This window comes from Cetorhinus maximus, chromosome 4 (genome assembly GCF_964194155.1).
Source record: "Cetorhinus maximus chromosome 4, sCetMax3.hap1.1, whole genome shotgun sequence".
Taxonomy (NCBI): Eukaryota; Metazoa; Chordata; class Chondrichthyes; order Lamniformes; family Cetorhinidae; genus Cetorhinus; species Cetorhinus maximus.
In genome coordinates this window covers 168935529-168950821 of record NC_135882.1, presented here as the reverse complement: position 1 = coordinate 168950821, position 15293 = coordinate 168935529, and the positions used below count along the sequence as shown (strand labels likewise).

The window sequence follows — 15293 nt, the reverse complement described above, 5'->3', positions numbered from 1 at the left end:
CTTTGTAACGGTTTGATACAACTGAGTGACTTGCTGGGCCATTTCGGGGGTCATTTAAGAGTCAACCACATTGCTGTGGGCTTGGAGTCACCTGTAGGCCAGATAAGGACAGCAGATATCCTTTCCTGAAGGACATTAGTGAACCAGATAGGTTTTTACCATGGTTTCATGGTCATCATTAGACTTTTTAATTCCAGATTTTTATTGAATTCAGATTCCACCATCTGCTGTGGCGGGATTCAAACCCAGGTCCCCAGAGTATTACCCTGGGTCTCTGTACTACTAGTCTACCTAGCACTACACCATCGCCTCCGCTCCCTTCCAATTCCTGATTTACAGATATTTCTCAGATATTCCTTGCATCCTCTAAACCTGTTCAATTCATTTGCCATCTCTTTATTGTCCATTATTAATTCCCGAGACTCACTTTCTACAGGACCAATGCTCACTTTGTTAACACTTCTCATTTAAATATCGATAGAAACTCTTACTGTCATTATACTTCTAGCTATTTTTCTCTCGTACTCTAATTTCTCCCTCCTTATTAAGTTTTTAGTTTTCCTTTGCTGTTTTTTATATTCTGTTGTCACGAAACTAAAATATTTTTCATATTATTGTGGACTTATGGCTGTCTGTGTGGCTGATTTAATTAAATTACAGTCAGATAGACTGCAAAGTTGAAATTATCAAAAGAAGCTAGGTGTAAAAAGGCATCAGACTTGCTAATGAGTAAACATGGATGAGGGCAGCATGTCGGGTGTGAAGGAAATTTGCATTTCAAGATAAGTGGAAAGGTGTTTGGGTTTCAAAGGCATGGTAGGATGTTCGAAACTTACAAGATAAATAGGGCAAGGTTATTATGTCTCTCTTTCCCAAAAGGAAAGAAGCCATATTGACAACGTGAAAGATTTTTATATTATGGGATGAGTAAATTTCCAAAGACCTGTAGAGCAATGGAATTTACAGATTAAGAAGACAGGAAACGTATAATGAGGGATGGAAGACTATGTAGGGGATGTGGCTGTGCGAGATCGAAAGGTACACTGTGTGAAGCAGTCCTTGGGGAAAAGCCTCCAGCCACTTTAGCAGAAGTCTGCTGCATCCAGTAACTAAAGTTGTGTTACGAGCCTTTGGAATTCTACTGTCGTGGGTGCTGTGGTAATTTCACTGGGTTGATTTTGTAATTTCATATCTATTTTGGACTATTGGCTTAAAGAGGGTGTGTATTTCGGAGCCTGTTTAATTAAGAATTTTGGGAACTGTTGAGACGAACTAACCATGTAATTGTAATCTTGTGTGTGTTCATTGTTTTAATTTTTTTCTTTTGCTAATAAACGTTTTAACTTAATTTTAATATCTGTAAAGGTGTCAGGGGACTCAATTCTTCTGAATTCAGTGCACAAGCCTTCTTGTAATAAATATAAATTGCAAAACCATTGTTATCGTGTGGCCAAGTTTTTCTTGTGCATTTGGTCTGCCTGGCACATATCACCTGCCACGTCACAACACTGTCTAGTTGTCTGATCTGCCACCTGTGTAATCATATGCTTTTACTTTAAGTTTGATACTGTCTTTAACTTTTTTAGTTAATCATGGATGATGGATCCATCCCTTGGAATTTTTCTTTCTCGTTGGGATGTATCTATTCTGAAATATCCCTTTAAATGTCTGCCACTGCATCTCTATTGACCTACCCCTTCACCTCATTTGCCAGTTCTCTTTAGCTAGTTCTGCTTTCATGCCCCCATAATTGCCCCTATTTAAATTTAAAATACTGTCTTGGACCTACTTTTCTCTCCCTCAAGCTGAATGTAAAATTCAGTCATATTTGATAGCTGCTCCTAGGGACACCTTTACTATGAGATCATTAATTAACCCTGTCTAATTGCACAATACCAAGTCTGGTGTAGTCTGTTCTCTGGTTGGCTCCAGAACATGCTGTTCCAGGAAACTATCCCTAAAACACTATGAACTCCTCATCTAGGCTACCTTTTCCCATCTGATTTTATCTAGTCTATAGATAATCTTCCATAATTATTGCTGTAACTTTCTGACAAGCTCCCATTATTTCTTCCTTTATACTGCACCCTACCATGTCATTACTGTTAGGCGGCCTATACCTCACTCCTGCAAGTGACTTCTTGCTTTTATCATTTACAATCTCTACATCCTGGTTTCCTGAATTTAGGTCACCCTCTCTAATGTGCTAATACCATCATTAATTCACAGAACCACCCCTCCACCTTTTCCTATCTCCCTGTCCTTCCTAAATGTCATGTGCTCTTCAATATTCAGGTCCCAATTTATGTCATCCTGCAGCCATGTCTCTGTAATATCTATCAGATCGTACTTATTTATTTCTCTTTGCGCTTTCAATTCATCTATTTTGTTACAAATGCTACGTTCATTCAGAATCAGAGCCTTTAGTTTTGTCCTTTTAATATTTTTGTAACCTCTAACCTTACTTGTTGATGTACTCATAGCTTTGTACTCTCTATCCATTCCTGTCATGGTCTGTTTATCTTTTCTCATATTAATATCTTTATGTCTTGCCTTGCTCTTTGAATTACCACATCTTCCCAAATTTGATTCCTTCCCCCCCCCACTGTTTAGTTTAAAACCCTCTCTACTTCCCTATATGCTCGCTAGAACACCGGTCCCAGCATGGTAAAGGTGTAGATTATCCCAACCTCATAATACTGGTGCCAGTGCATAATGGTTCCCATGAACTGAAGCCCACATCGCTTTACATCGGTCTTTGAGCCATGCATTCGTTTCTCTAATCTTATTTCCCTTATGTCAATTTGCAAGTGACTGAGGTAACAATCCAGAAATATTACCTTTGTGGTTCTGCTGCTTAATTTTGTGCCTAGCTCCTCATACTGACTATGTCGCTGGCACCTACATGGACCATGATGAATGGATCCTCCCCTCTCACTGCAAGTTCCCCAACAGCCCTGAGCAGATGCCCCAATCCCTGGCACCGGGCAAGTAACACAGCCTTCTGGATTTTTGATCTTTCCTGCAGAGCAGTGTCAACCCCCTCACTATACTGTTCCTTACTACCACTGCATTCCTTTTTGCTCCCCCCCACTTGAATGGTTCCCTGTACCACGGTGCCATGGTCAGTCAGCTCATCCATCCTGCAGCCCCCACTCTCCTCCAAACAAGCTGAGAGAACTTCAAACCTGTTGGACAAAAGAAAAGGCTGAGGCTCCTGCACTTCTGCCTTCTCGGAACCTTTACCTGCCTCACTTGCAGTCTCGCTCTACTGTCCCTGACCACTGACCAAATCAGAAGACCCTGTCCTAAGCAGTATGACTGCCTCCTGGTATAAAGCATCCATGTACCTTCCCCCTCCCTGATGTGTCACAGTATCTGCAGCTTGGCCCCCAGCTCAATAACTCTGAGCCAAAGATCTTCAAGCCGTGAACGCTTACTGCAGATGTGTAAGTGTCTGCATTAAGTAGGGAGAAGTGTGATATTTTGAAGGTGAAAGTGGCCAGTCTTCCACTTGTTTGATGTTGATGCCCAGGTTTACCTTTCCATCACAACTCTGTTCCAACACCGTATCATTAAAGTGCTTGTCCTGCATCCAGTTTCAGACAAACTACAATTTCTGCAGCACATGATTGTGATGCCTGAAACCATTGTCTTTGACTGCTCACCACAATCTCCATATCCTTGCCAACACTTGCATTCTCTGTTTACAACTTTGGCACCCTTTTTTGCTCTGAAATACAGCCTTAATTGCCCAAGTGTCCTAACGCCTGCCTCTAGGTTGACTGGTAGATTCAGTCTTGTTCCTGCGCCAGCCATGTATCAAAAGCCATTGAGGCCCAGGGCATGGGAACTCCTTATCCACGGATTCCTCATTGCTAGCCACACCCCCTTATCACAACACCATATAATGGTGGATAGAGGTTCCTGCACCCACAAGGACATCCTTGGTTCAGAGAGAGTTTAGGACCTGACTTGCTCAGGATGTGTTTTATATTTTTAAGCTATCCCAGTACACTCCTACCAGTTACAGCAGAAGTATGCCAGACTGGGCACAGGTGTTCCAATCCTATGCCTGTTGCTGCAGAGTGCCATGTGTCAGCCATGTAACAAAACAATTGTACTAGCTCATAGCCTTCATATAACAAAACGTGTGTTGTGGCTTTTTAGTCAAAAAAGCCCAATGCTTTTTTAAATGGTGTTGGCTATTCAATGAAGAGGTGATGGAAGTCCATCTGTATACAACCCAGTATGAAACTGGCCTTTCACAGCTTAAAACAAAGAAGTTTGAGCCTAGTTCAACCTGCATCATTCCTTGGACTGCTTCCAAAATAGTTGAGAAAGTATTTGCCATGCATCTGATCCAGTTATTTTGGATTGACAGAATGGGAAAAAAAAGATGAACCCAAAGTCAACTTTATTAAATGTTACACCTGCAGAAAGCATTTCTTACCTAACTTCATTTTATTTTTTGTATATTTGTTTCCGGCACGTGGGTGTGGCTGGCAAGGCCACATTTATTGCCCTTTCCTCTTTGCTCTGCGAAGTTGTTGGTGGACTACCCTCTTGAACTGCTGCAGTCTTTGTGGTGATGGAGTTCCCACAATGGTGATTTCAAGAGTTTGACCCAGTGGCAGTGAAAGAACAGTGATATATTTCAAAGTCAGGATGATGTGTCACTTAAAGTTTATGGCATTCTTGTGACTTTTCTTCTTGTTTTCTTGGTAGTAAACTTGGAGGATTGCTGTAGCATGTCTTGGAGCAAGCACATACATACTGCAGCCATAGTATGCCAGTGGTGGATAGGTTTGACATTGAGCTTAGGAGCGTGAGTAATGGTCAAATCATACTATTTGAATAATCTTGAGGCTTCTGTGGCTGCATCAATCCAGGTGCATGACGATTAGTCCATTCAACTCCTAATTTGTATGTCTCATGTTGGAGATACTTCAAAGAGTCAGGAAGTGAGACACTTGTCACAGAGTAATCAGCCTCTGCCCTAGTTGTCTTGATATGCTCTTCAGATGATTGGTCCAGTTAGGTTACTGCCTAAGATGTTGATCGTGGCAAAGGTGATGAATATGAAGGTCAGGCTGTGGTAATTTTCTTTTTCATGAAATGGCCATTGACTGGCACTTAAGTGGCTCAAATGTTTCCTGCCACTTGTCATCCTAAGCCCAATGCCATTACTATTTAGTATAAGTAATAGTAACTGTCTGTATTTCAGCAATCTAACTATATACTATAAATTTATATACTAAAAGTATCTGTTTGAAGTCTTTAAAACCAGAAAAAGGTATGATAGGGTATACATAGAGCACATGTTTCCGCTTGCGAGTCTAAAACCAGGGGCCATGAACATAAGGCAGTCATTAATAAATCAAATGAGGAATGCAGGAGAAGCTTCTTCACTCAAGTGCTGAGCATGTGCAGTAGTTGAGATGAATAACGTAGATGAATTTAAGGGGAAGCTAGATTAAGTGCATAAAAGAGAAAGGAAAAGAGGATATGCTGTTGTGTGTGACTAAGTAAGGTCTTGGGTGGAGCATAAGCATCAGCATGGATCTGTTGGGTTGAATGGCCTGTTTCTGTGGTGTAAAGTTCTTTATAAATCCATTCTGTATAAGTTTACACCTTGGTTGATTTCTGTTTCTTTTCAATAGGATGAAACGCCCATTTGTCCCAACAACAGAATGCATATTTGAATTACCCAGTCTGACTTTACAAGCTACGAGGGCCCAGACTCTGCTGCTGCAAACCATTTTACAGAGCTGGACGCACAATATAGGAGCATCAGTATCATTACCAGTAGATGAAGCTTTACTAAAGGACATCTTCAGACCTTCAGGTAAGATGGTGCAGTGTTCTTTTAATTAACTGCAACTTTGTCACCATCTGTGGCTCAAGACTAGGATATGTTCTTTAATAGCCTTTTATTATTGGCCACTTGGCAACCAGATACTGATAATTTGAATGCAGCTTCTCTCAAAATCATTTGTCACGATTACGATGAATTTCATGTTCTTTGCACCCACTGTGATGTTGGTTCATTTCAGAGCAATGATAGGAAAATATAGTGAATTGTAAGGATGGGTTTTGCTTCACAATTGTAGAGAAATTTGATGATAACATTGGAGAACTCTCTGATCTGTAATACTCCTGACCTCCATGTTGTAGAAGGTTACATGATGAACCCAGGTTTCTTCAGGAGGAGTTGGATGAAGAGAAGAGTGAGGATAAATCAGTGGGATTGCAAATGGTCACATTTTTCTATTAAAGCTTCAGAATCTATTCATTTTTACATGAAAAGAATTTTGTTTTCTTCTATTTTTAAACATGCTACTTTTCTATTCAGTGCCACAGCTGTTGTCATATTTATATATAACTCCTCCATTCTGTAAGAATAAATCCTAGCTTGGAAAAACAAAATTATTTTACAAAGCAATAGTTTCTCCCCCGCAATAAGAACATCTGGTGGTTTTCCCTGAAAAGACAGCACCTTCCAACTGATAAAAAATATGGCATTGTTTTAATTCTGAGTCATAATTAAAGCAGTCCTCGAGAGATAAATGTTACCATCCCATTAATATAGGAAGCATATTGCTGAAAAATGAATTTGTATGTCACAAAAACCTAGTACTTGAATTTTAGGAACTTCTAGGTCATGTGGGAGATTTGCAACTCACATTTTTGAGGTTATTGCACTGAAGTAACAAGCGCAGTCTTCAGAAGAACCTTTACACTGCTCTCAACAGTACCTGGCACACGGTGCTTAACAATATTACAACCTTCAAACTACAACTACAGAAAATCTTCAACATTATTCTTTGTAGCAACTCTAAATGCAAGTAAGCATAAGAAGACAAGTATTTTTAAACACATTCATTGAAAGTCTAACTGCAATATTCCATATACTTGTTTTTTGTAAAAAGTGTGGATATTTGTAGGAGTTAAATGAGAAATGATTGAAGTGAGCACTTTAAATCTCACTCGTAATCACTGCATCAAGGAAGTCTGGTTCTTATGAATTAAGATCAGTTGTGGATAAATCCTCAGGTTGAGTCATGCATGTCATTCCACAAGCAGTCTGAGCATCTTCATGGGAATTGACTCTCACTGCCCTATACTTGTACTGTAGCGATGTGAACTGGATATCTGTGTGTTTTGCATGTGTATCTCTTCAGTCTCTCTGAAGATGAACTGAGTGAACATGGTGCCACAAGACTTGATTTATTTCCTATTGAACATCTGTATTGAACAAAAGTGTTTAAAGCTTTGGCCATGACACCTGGAACATGGCTGTTTGCTGTTTTGACTGCACATTTTAACTAGTACATTATTTAGGTAGACTATTTTGTTGGCCATTGAAAACTCAACATTATCAACCATTGACTCAAGTCCATATTTTAACCAGCCATCAGTTAGTAGGTGGTGCATGTGTTGTAACCACGATGATTCAGCTTGAAACTAAGTTGATGTCTGTTCAAATGTGCTTGAAATTAATAAACCTGTGCCAAAGAGGGAATGTTCATACGAGTAATAATCGTTGGTATTACATTCAGATACAGCATCGCAATATGTCAGATATAACCTGAAGATATTGGAAGAAATATTTTTAATGCTGCGAATTGATGTTCTAACTGAGGCACTTTTGAGTTCAGGCAAGCATGATGTCAAAAGTATTTGAATGACCTGATATTTTCTTTCAAACTTCTCAAATCTAATAAGAAAAAAAAATCATCCTTATGTTTAATAGCTGTAAGTAGTGTACTTAAATAGGGCTAAAAATGTAGTTGCAAATGTCTGTTTTTCAGCAAATACCGCTGCTTTGTTACCAATATCTCATTCATTAGCCACAAATTCTTTACTGTTGTAGCCATGTGTCAACTTGGGAAATATTATCCCTGTTGGGTTGGGGGGGGGTGGGGTGCGCGCGAACCCAATTGGCGCCCCTTATCGGGGCTGCGCTGCCATTTTATATGGGTGGGCCAGTTAAGGCCCACCCAGTGTGACACTCACCTGGAAGTGTTAAGCGCTCCCTGTGTGGGCAGGGGGGTGGATTCCCTGAGTCAGGGCCGGTGCTCTTCTGTGCATGCACGCAAAAGAGCTCAGAAATCAGTTTGATATTTAAAAACTTTTAAAACATGTCCCCCTCATGTGGCACTGTCACATGAACTGGGACATGTCAAAGAATCATTTTAAAATTTTTTATTGAATTTTAAAACACTTCATGAAACCTTATCCCGCCCATGGATGAGGTTTCATGAAAAATGTAAGGCCACCTGGGCTCATTTAATTGCTTAAATTTGTTTTTAACAGGCCTTAATAGGCCTTTGACAGTTCGGCGGGCACAGCTGAACTGGAAAACTAAATGACGTGCGGTGACGTCAGGACGCCCACCCGACGTCACTACGTGTAATTTTGCGAGTGAGCCCCACTTCCGCTCACCGACCGGTGAATTCAGCCCCTTATGTACTTTGGATACACCACTGTGGCTACTTAGAACAGAATATTGGAATTGGGGATGAACCAAAATTGCCAGTATCATATTTTGATGTCACTTCATTTTTTTTATAACGCTTATATGCGTAGTTACATCAGTGTAATCTTATGTAATATACACATGGCTTTTATTTTACGGCTTTGTTTATTGAAAGAATCCTCCAATTCTTAGGAAGATGATCAAGAGTTCTGTGGTATATTGAGTCTTTTCAGAATTTGCCAAAAACCATTGCATACCATTTAATTGGAGAGTATTGGCAGGCTTTGGCAGGTGCTTAATGTCTTTTTTTTATTATTTCATTAGCTTGCAGCAGCAGGCACTTTGCTCAAAGCCACATGCCTTCAATTTGCTGTTTATTAGAATATTGGTTGAGAGGTGTCATTGAGTGAATTACAGGTGCAAATGCCTCCTGTTTAATTTGGGAATAATTGGAAAGTAGACCTACCAACAGTCACACCTCAGAGGGGGGAGAAAAAAATGACACAGAAAAGTGCTACTGAGTGCAAGCACAAAGCTAGTGTGTTGACCTGCATCAAGCCCATCTGCCACTGAAATTCTCGTTTATGCTTTTGCTAACTCCTAAATTTGATTCTCTGCAGTGACCTTCTATCCTGCACCCTGCACAAACTTCGACTCATCCGAAACACTACACATGTAGTCTGCCTGGCTTGCTAACATCCTCGTCCTTGCTGACCAACATTTGCTTCTAGTCCTTCTAATTCCTTAAATGTAACATTGTCATTGTATTTAAATTAATTTGTGGCTTTCCCTCCCCCTATCCCTGTGCCTCCAGCTCTACAAACTCCCTGAACACATAATAAAAATAAAATACCGAGGATGCTGGAAATCTGAAATAAAAACAGAAAATGCTGGAAAAACTCAGCAGGTCTGGTAGCATCTGTGGAGAGAGAAATAGAGTTAATGTTTCAAGCCCATATGACTCTGACGAAGATTCAGAGGGTAGGGTAGTTATATTAGGTGATTTCAACTTTCCCAACATTAATTGGGATAGACAGTGTTAAGGGCTTGGATGGAGTGGATTTCTTGAAATGTGTACAGGAGAACTTTTTAGGTCAATATGTAGAGGGTCCAACAAGGGACGGCGTAGTGCTGGACCTAATTCTGGGGAATGAAGCCGGGCAGGTGGCTGAAGTGGTGGTGGGAGAGCATTTTAGTGATAGTGACCACAACGTGGTACAGTTTAAGTTTGTTACGGACAAAGAAATAGACAAGTTCCAAAAATATGTTTTGGATTGGGGAGGGTGAATTTTAATAAAATAAGGCAGGACCTGGCCAAGGTAGATTGGGAACAGCAATTGTGGGGAAATCTACAGAGGAGCAGTGAGGGCGGGGGGCAGGGGGGGATTAAGAAATGAAAGGGGGAAGGTACAGGCTCAATATGTTCCCTCTCGGGTGATAGGAAGGAGAAACAAGCCCAGAGAACCATGGATGACCAGAGATATTTGGGATACGAAGGGAAGGAAAAGAGAGGCTTTTAGCAGGTACAAGGGGAGCAAATCAGCGGAGGCATTAGTGGAGTACAGAAAGTGCAGGGTGGAGCTTTAGAAAGCAATTAGGAGAGCAAAGAGGGGATATGAGAAAGCTCTGGCTGGTAAAAGTAGGGAAAATCCCAAGATATTCTATAAGTATATCAATGGGAAGAGGATAATCAGGGAAAGAGTAGGGCCCATAAGGGACCAAAGGGGCAATCTATGGGTGGAGCCAGAGGACATCGGTAGAGTGTTGAACAAATACTTCACATCCGTCTTCACCCAAGAGAATGAGGATGAAAGTATCGAACTTGGGCAGAGAGACTGCTAGGTTCTTGAGCAAATTGATATAGGGAGTGACGAGGTATTGGAGATGTTGGCAGGCTTAAAAGTGAACAAATCTTCAGGCCCGGATGATTTGTGTCCCAGACTGCTGAGGGGGGCAAGGGAGGAGATCGTAGGGGCTCTGACCCAAATTTTTAATTCCTCTCTGGCCACGGGGGACATGCCAGAGGACTGGAGAACAGCTATTGTGTTTCCGCTATTTAAGAAGGGTTGTAGAGAGAAGCCAGGGAACTACAGGCCAGTGATTCTCACGACAGTGGTAGGGAAACTATTGGAGAAAATTCTGAAGGAGAGAATCTATCTCCACTTGGAGAGGCAAAGTTTGATCAGGGATAGTCAGCATTGCTTTGTCAGAGGGAGGTCATGCCTAACAAATTTAATTGAATTTTTTGAGGAGGTGAGCAGGTGTGTAGATGAGGGTAGTGCAGTTTATGTAGTTTATATGAACTTCAGCAAAGCTTTTGACAAGGTCCCACATGGGAAACTTATAAAGAAGGCAAATGCACATGGGATACAGGGTAATTTGATGAGGTGGATTCAAAATTGGCTTAGCTGTAGGAGGCAGAGGGTGATGACAGAAGGTTGCTTTAGTTACTGGAAGCCACTGTCCAGTGGCGCACCACAGGGATCTGTGCTGGGTCCCCTATTATTCGCCATTTATATAAACAACATGGATGACTATGTGGGGAGGAGGATTAGTAAGTTTGCGGATGACACAAAGATTGGCTGTGTGGTTAACAATGAGGTTGAGTGTCTTGGGCTACAGGAAAATATAGACAGGATGGTCAAATGGGCAGATAAGTGGCAGATGGAATTTAACCCTGAAAAGTGTGGGATGATACACTTTTGGAAGGAGTAATTTGTGAAGGAAGTATTCAATGAACGGCATGACACTAGAAGTTCTGAGGAACAAAGGGGCCTTGGCGGGTGTGTCCATAGATCTCTGAAGGCGGAGGGGCATGTTAGTGGGATGGTGAAAAAGGCATATGGAACACTTGCCTTTATCATTCGAGGCATAGATTACAAAAGTAGGGAGGTCACGTTGGAGTTGTATAGAGCTCATGTATAGAGATCACAGCTGGAGTAGTGTGTACAGTTCTGGTCGCCACATTATAGGAAGGATGTGATTGCACTGGAGGGGGTGCAGAGGAGATTCACCAGGATGTTGCCTGGGATGAAACATTTAAGTTGTGAAGAGAGGTTGGATAGACTTGGGTTGTTTTTGTTGGAGCAGAGAAGACTGAGGGGCGACCTGATCAAGATGTACAAGATTATGAGGGGCATGGACAGGGTGGATAAGGAGCAGCTGTTCCCCTTAGTTGAAGGGTCAGTCACGAGGGGACATAAGTTCAAGGTGTGGGGCAGGAGGTTTAGTGGGGGGGATGTGAGAAAAAACTTTTTTACCCAGAGGGTGGTGACAGTCTGGAATGCGCTGCCTGGGAGGGTGGTGGAGGTGGGTTGCCTCACATCCTTTAAAAAGTACCTGGATGAGCACTTGGCACGTCATAACATTCAAGGCTATGGGACAAGTGCTGATAAATGGGATTAGATAGGTAGGTCAGGAGTTTCTCACATGTCGGTTCAGACTTGATAGGCCGAGGGGCCTCTCCTGCATTGTGTGATTGTGATTTATCTGACCCAGATAATTGGAATTAAAGATTAGCTGGCAAAACTGTAACTGAGCAATGGTCTACCTTTAAAGAAGAGATAATTGAGGCACAGACAATATATATTACCCCACCAAGGGGAAAGTTGGGGCAGACAAGTCCAGAAATTCCCTGATTTTCAAAAGATAGAGATTAAGATGAAGAAAAAAAAGTGTGCTTTTGACAGATGTTGGGTGGACAATATAACCGAGAACCAGGCTGAATATGGAAGGTTCAGGGGGAGGAATTGAAAATGCAAATAATATAAGCAAAGAGAGAGAATGAGGAGAGACTGGCAGCTAATGTAAAAAGGAATCCAAAGTCTTCCCATAGGTATATAAATCGTAAAAAGGGTAATAAGATGAATAGTGAGACAGATTAGGGATCAAAAAGGGGACAGGCATGGGATCTGGGATCATGACTGAGGTATTAAATGAATACTTTGCACCTGTCTTTACCAAGGAAAATGACGCTGTGCCGTTCATCACGAAAGAGGGTGTAGCTCATTCACTTGAAGGGTTTAGAATTGGTTAGGAAGAGGAATTGGATAAGCTGTTTGTACTTCAAGCTGATAAGGCACGAGGACCAGTTGAGATGCATCCAAGGATACTAAGGCAGACACTGGTCATAATTTTCTAAATTTCATTAGACCTGGGTGGAGGACTGGAGAATTGCAAGAAAGGGTGTAAAGATAAGCCAGTTTTCTGGATACTGTGTACAGTTTTGATCTCCTTACTTAAAAAATATAATTGCATTAGAAGCATTTCAGAGAAGGTTCATTTGACTGATTCCTGGGATGAAGGGATTATCTTATGAGGAAAGGTTGGGCCTGTATTAGAGTTTAGAAGAAAGAGAGGTGATCTTAATGAAACAGATAAGATCCTGAGGGAAATTGACAGGGTAAATGCTGTGAATGTTTCCCTTTGTGGGAGAGACCAGAACTAGGGGGCACCTTATCAAACGCCTTTCGAAAATCCAAATATATTACATCTTCTGGATCCCCTTTATCTATCCTGCTTGTCACCTCCTCAAAGTTTAAAAATAAGGGATCTTCTATTTTAGATGGAGATGAGAGATTTTTTTTCTCTCTGAGAGTCGTTGGTCTGTGGAATTCCCTTCCCCATAGAGCAGCAGAGGCTGGGTCATTGAATATTTATAAGGTGGAGGTAGATAGATTCTTGTTTGGCAAGGGAATCAAAGGTTATTGGGGTAGATCAATGTCGAATTCGAAACACAAGAAGATCAGCCGTGATCTTATTGAATGGTGGAGCAGGCTCAAGGGACGTATGTCCGCCTCCTGCTCCTATTTCATATTTGTATGTTAGGCCTTGAAACAGAGCCGGAGCTGCACATGTAACCATGAGAGGTCCCTCGGAGATCAATGCTAACTCGTGCGCGTCTCTCTTTCATGTTGTAAGAGGAGTACATCAGGAACATGGAGCCTGGTCACCTAGCTGAATGCTTCATGGTTTACAGGAGGCTGAGATGAAGGAGAAGAGAGTGATAAAGCTGCCTGAATGGGCGGAGGGAGGATCAGCACCCTTGGGAAGAAGTGACGGCTGGGGCTCATGGGCAGGCCGCTGAAGAGTCACAGCATGCCATCGCGACCGATGCCTAGCTAGACCCAGAGTCTACAGATGGCGCTTATCATCACTGGAAATGACTGAGAACCAGTGTCTCCGAAGGCTGCATATGTCCAGAGGACTGGTTGGGTTGCAGCTTAGGACATTAAAGGAAGTGGCTACAGAGATAGTGGATGCACTGTTCGTAACCTTCCAAGAATCGTTAGATTCTGGAAAGTACCAGAGGATTGGAGAACGGCCAATGTAACACCCTTATTCAAAAATGGAGGGAGACAAAAAACAGGTAACTATAGGTCACTTAGCTTAACATATGTCAAAGGAAAAATGTTAGAGTCTATTATAAAAGATGTAACAGCAGAGCATTTAGAAATACATAATCTAATCAAGCAGAGTCAGCATGGCTTCATCTAGGGGAAATCATGCCGAACAAATTTATTAGAATAGTTTGAGGAGGTGACAAGCAGGATAGATAAAGGGGATCCAGAAGACGTAATATATTTGGATTTTCAAAAGGCGTTTGATAAGGTACCGCACATAAGGCTACTTAATAAGATAAGAGCCCATGGTATTGGGATTAGTATATTGGCATGGATGGAGGATTGTCTAATTAATAGAAGATGGGGAGTTGGGATAAGGGGGACATTTTTGGGATGGCAACCTGCAACTAGTGGAGCGCCACAGGGATCGGTGCTGGGGCCTACAATATTTATCAATGACTTAGATGAGGGAAGTGAATGTACTATTGCCAAGTTTGCAGATGACACAAAAATAGATGGGAAGGCAAGGAGTCTACAGAGGGCTATAGATAGGTTAAGTGAGTGGGAAAAAACTTGGCAGATGGAACATAATGTGGGAAAATGTGAAGTTATGCACTTTGGCAGGAAGAATAGAGGAGCTGAATATTATTTTAATGGAGAAAGACTGCAGAAAGCTGCAGCACAGGGGGATTTGGGGGCCCTCGTGCATGAATCCCAAAAACTAACATACAAGCTCAACAGGTAATAGGGAAGGCAAATGGAATGTTGGCCTTTATTTCAAAGGGAATGGAGTAGAAAAATAGGGACGTCTTGCTAAAACTATACAAGGCACTAGTTAGACCACACCTAGAATACTGTGAACGGTTTTGGCCCTCTTATCTAAGGAAATATGTACTAGCATTGGAGGCAGTCCAGTGAAAGTTCACGAGGTTGATCCTGGGTATGGAGGGATTTTCTTATGAGGAGAGATTGAGTAGGTTGGGCCTGCACTCATTGAAGTTTGAAAAAATGAGAGGCGACCTTATTGAAACAGATACGATTCTTAGGGTGCTTGACAGGGTAGATGTTGAGAGGTTGTTTCCCTTTGTGGGAGAGTCTAGGATCAGAGGGCATAATCTCAGAGTAAGGGGTTGCTCATTTTAGACAGACATACGGAGGAATTTCTTCTCTGAGGGTAGTGAATCTGTGGAATGCTTTACCGTAGAGGGCTGTCGAGGCTGGGTCATTAAGTACATTCAAAGCTATGGTAGACAGATTTTTAATCAATAAGGGATTCAAGGGTTATGGGGGAAAAAGCAGTAAAGTGGAGTTGAGGATTATCAGATCAGCCATTATCTCATTGAATGGTGGAGTAGACTCTATGGGCCGAATGGCCAACTTCTGCTCCCACATCTTAAGGCCTTATGGTTTTTTCCAGTTTCTCTGGCTATTTGGCAGTATAAATGAGGGCATTTGTACACGGAATGACT

At 41.7% G+C, this 15293-nt stretch overlaps 1 protein-coding gene across 4 annotated transcripts in view; it reads left to right on the top strand.

The window, feature by feature from the left end:
• Window positions 1-15293, top strand: part of vps13b (vacuolar protein sorting 13 homolog B) — a 1109808-nt gene that overhangs the window by 302175 nt on the left and 792340 nt on the right. For all 4 annotated transcript variants that reach the window (XM_078541117.1, XM_078541119.1, XM_078541118.1 and 1 more), the window contains exon 17: window positions 5664-5848. In XM_078541117.1, the coding sequence (XP_078397243.1) occupies window positions 5664-5848 (185 nt within the window). The remainder of the gene's footprint in view (window positions 1-5663; window positions 5849-15293) is intronic.